The sequence below is a fragment of the Sinocyclocheilus anshuiensis genome, unplaced genomic scaffold, assembly GCF_001515605.1.
Source record: "Sinocyclocheilus anshuiensis isolate Anshui unplaced genomic scaffold, SAMN03320099.WGS_v1.1 scaffold342, whole genome shotgun sequence".
Lineage (NCBI taxonomy): Eukaryota > Metazoa > Chordata > Actinopteri > Cypriniformes > Cyprinidae > Sinocyclocheilus > Sinocyclocheilus anshuiensis.
Window position 1 is genome coordinate 170,312 of NW_015544129.1, and position 4,073 is coordinate 174,384.

At 33.4% G+C, this 4,073-nt stretch overlaps 1 protein-coding gene across 2 annotated transcripts in view; it reads right to left on the reverse strand.

The window, feature by feature from the left end:
- Positions 1-4,073, reverse strand: part of hm13 (histocompatibility (minor) 13) — a 49,133-nt gene that overhangs the window by 23,567 nt on the left and 21,493 nt on the right. For both annotated transcript variants that reach the window (XM_016494552.1, XM_016494551.1), the window contains exons 3-5: positions 2,338-2,420; positions 2,143-2,231; positions 1,974-2,059 (exon numbers count right to left, since the gene is read on the reverse strand). In XM_016494552.1, the coding sequence (XP_016350038.1) occupies positions 1,974-2,059; positions 2,143-2,231; positions 2,338-2,420 (258 nt within the window). The remainder of the gene's footprint in view (positions 1-1,973; positions 2,060-2,142; positions 2,232-2,337; positions 2,421-4,073) is intronic.

A 4,073-nucleotide genomic window follows, 5' to 3' on the forward strand; every position in this document is an offset into this window, starting at 1 on the left:
AAATGACGTCGATTCGATATCGATTCTCAAAAGCCGCAAATCGATCTTTTCCGGGATTTATTTCAGCACACATTTAAAACAAGATCTGATTAACATGAATCTTATCATTAGTCTTCTCCACTAGATGTCAACCTTATTTACCTTGCGCGATGTTACAACAGAAATCCTGTCATTCATTCAGCGCTTATCATGGCCATACGAGTGATTCGCAATACTCAGGTGAAATGCTATAGTAATACTATAAACCTGTGGAAGCATTTGATATCACGCATAGGCGCCACGATTTCCGCAATGAATGAATTGTTCGCACACTGTTTTGTTTACACATACTAAAGCGCGGATGACGCTCTTGTGTCTACGGTGTTTTCAGCTTCTGCCATCTCACTATATGATGCTATGAACACGAATGTCATCTCCAGCTGCTCTGAGACTCACTTCATTAGCATTTACCGTTTCATTTGAGAAAACTACCGTCATATCACATACACAGCAGCTGCAAGTTCTTCACAAAAATCTCACTGATTTTGACTGAACAACTTTTATCTGAATCGATACCCAGCCCTACTATACAGTGAAGACTATGCAGTGTTATTTTACATTTGATTACATATCTGTACCTGAACATTTCTTTTAGATCTACCTGAAAAACCTGAAAAGCACTGTTTATTTAATTTGTGTCTTTGTTATATTGTATTTATTTTCTGCTATTGCTTGTAATTTGGTTATCTGTAGAAAAGGTTTTTAAGTACTGAGCCCATAGTAGCAGCCAAAAAAAGTATCAAATAAAGTTAACTGCTTTATTTTTGTTTTGTTTTTTTCTACAACTGGAGTACCTCATTTGTGTTGTTTCCTAATGAGGATTTACATTATTTTACACATTGCATATTTTAGCACAGAAACCTGAAAGACTGTCTTGACTGTTGTCATATTGCATATTTAGCATCATATCTTAAGATTACTGATCTTGTGTGCGACTTCATTTTTTTTTTTCCAATTATTTATTTTTCTTTATTATTTAAAAAAAAAAGAAAAAAGTGTAGGCCTATTTTTTGTTGTGAATGTCCCAGTTGAGGAAATGGATGTGAAAATTTAAGATAAATGTTCATGTTATATGTTTTGGTTGCATTTGTGAGTTAATAAAAATGTAGATGGTTGTTTAAAATAGGTATATAATATAATAATATCGATATATCGATCGATATTCTCCTGTATCGAATCGTATCAAAATCGTATCATAGAATTTTTTGAAGTATCGGCAAATATCGTATCGCTGAGTATGAGAATCGATATCGTATCGTGACGAACCATCCGATTTACACCCCTAGCATTTAAGCACATACAGAAATGATATTAAGTATTATTTAGCAAGCCTGTAACCACTTAAATCAATTATTAAAAATAGCACTTTTGGCAATTCCAAGTAATTTACCATAGAAATATTTACATAGAATATAGTCACCTACAGCCCAATCTCCATAAAATTTGGAAATTTGGATATCCAAAGTCACTTTGGATAAAAGCGTTTGCCCAATGTAAATGTGGAGATGGTTTAATTTCTAGCTGTGTGCATAGCATGTCCTTACTCACTTAAAATAAGGGTAAAGGCTAATTTATATGCATACATATGCAAAACACACATAAATATGTAATTAGTATGTTATTAGTTATCAGTGAATGATGCCCAAAGCTTTCATGCATAAATGTTAAATATTTCTATATTTATTCTATGTATTACAATGAAATAAGATCATCAGTTTGGTATGTGTGACCAAGACAAAATATAGTTTAAGGGCAGGTACTTCACTACTGCTGTTTACTGGATTTATACATGTTCACAAAGAATATGCATGTGCATGCCTAACAATCCATTTGGCCCATGTAAAACATCAGTGATCAGCTAAATTAACTACATTTAATATATAAAGAGACAGTTCTACAGAAAGCTGATCTAAATTAAGACAGATCTACTCTACCTTTTTGAGGACGTACCAGACCCCTACCACACTGCTGATTCCCAGGCATATCAGATCCTTCGTGTCAAACTCATAGTTGACGATCTCTGTGGGAGATAACAAGGATGTTAAGAGTATTTATACACCATACACACAAATGTAGTTTTGTAAATGTCCCAACACTTCTCACCCTCTTTGCTTTCTCCTGAGCCCTGGGTGAACAGCAGCTGGTACTGCTTATTTGGCACGTTAGCAGGGAAAACTCTGCACATAAAGGGACTGGCACAGCAACACCAAAAAGGTTAACCTAAATCATTTCGTATTAAAAGCATTACACAATTCCAAAACTCATGAAACATTTTAGAAGTTCTAGGTAATTTCATACCTCATTGTGTGAGACAGCGCTAATATTCCCAGCACGAAGAAATACATGGACAGCAGCAAGTTAATGTACTCTTGCGAGAAAATCTACAAGAAAAAAAATGATTCCAAAAACATTAATGAATGCTTTTAAGCCAAGTTTATACAGTGTAACGGAGCAAAATATGCATATTTCAGTTAACAGAAAATATGTATTTTGTAATTAAAGAGGTCTAGGGCTGGGCAATATGGCCAAAAAAATTACCACGATAACATTTTTCATATGCCGATAAATGTCAAATCTTTACTTCTTTCAAATTTAAAGGCAGATTTCTTCTCCTGAGTGAAAGTTTTTTATTTTTTTTGTGAGAACATGACAAACACATTTCACAAATCTGAGAGGTACTATATAAAAACATGATAATAAAATATTTGCTCTACATCAAAATATGCATGAGCTAACTTAAGCAAATCTTTTTCAGTCCGATATCCTTAACAACATCTCTTAATAAGGTAATGCATTTCATAGTTTCTGCATGTTCTAAAGGGTGTATCATGAAACAGGTTTGTGTTCCCTGACTTGGATGGCACGATACAGATGTAAATTTATGCTCATTAACAAAAATAGCAACATCTGTAAAAATTGTAACAGCCTCCTATTAAAAACATTATGTAAAATCGAAATATTCTGACTGTCTGAGTTAGGACTCTCATTAAAATTTCATACTTTCATTAAAATTAACCATTGGTCATCCATAGGATCACATAATTCAATTATGATAACCAAAAGTAAAACCACAAATAGCACCTCACTATCATAGCACCTGTAACTATATGGTTTCTATGGTTCTACGGTCTTGCTAGAACAATCAGTGAGTAAACGCATCTGCTTGTGCTGTGCTGCCGTTTGAGCAGAGCTGATAATTGGTCTGTGTGGTGCCATTAACAATTATTCATTCCGCTTTTGGCGCATAAACATTACATTGAAAACTTATCGAACATGTATTATCATTCTATCAAGGGAAAATCTATTCAATTATTATTGTTATCACTTTATTGTTCAGCCTAAAGGGTTAATGAACTGCCTTTTTAAAAAATGTTATACTGTTCTCTAAGGTCCACTTTCGCCTCAAAATACATCATAATTTAGAAGTAATAATAGGTTATTTTCTGTCGTCTTTTTGATCCCCCTCGTCTGAACGCTCCATTTGGATATGCGTGGACAATTCTAGACTCGGAAGTAAACGGCCACTGCTACGACTGGCTAAACAGTTTTGCATATTAAAATGAGTTTCAACGCCCCCTAGGGATGTAACGATTCACTCAACTCACGATTCGATTCAATTCACGATTTTGATTTCACGATTCGATTCGCAATTTAAATTTTTTTTTTACAAAATGAGATTTAAGACAAATTATAAATTAAATGTGTCCTTTAATTATTGCTTGGACAAAATGCTGCACATTTCTTTCTGAAATTGAAATATAACACTATAATAATATACTAATATAGCACTTGCATATTATTGCTCTTTTGTTGGTTTTGATTGCTTCTGTTGTCCCCATTTGTAAGTCGCTTTGGATAAAAGCATCTGCTAAATAACAAAATTTAAATATAATGTAAATGTAAATAACACTAAATTGAAATTTTAAAACAAGCCCCAGATAAAATAAATAACAAAAAAAAGAAATCTCTTCATATAAACAAAATAAGGCTTTGTCTGTGCTCTTTCCATTTAAAATTAGAGGCAACCACTGCAT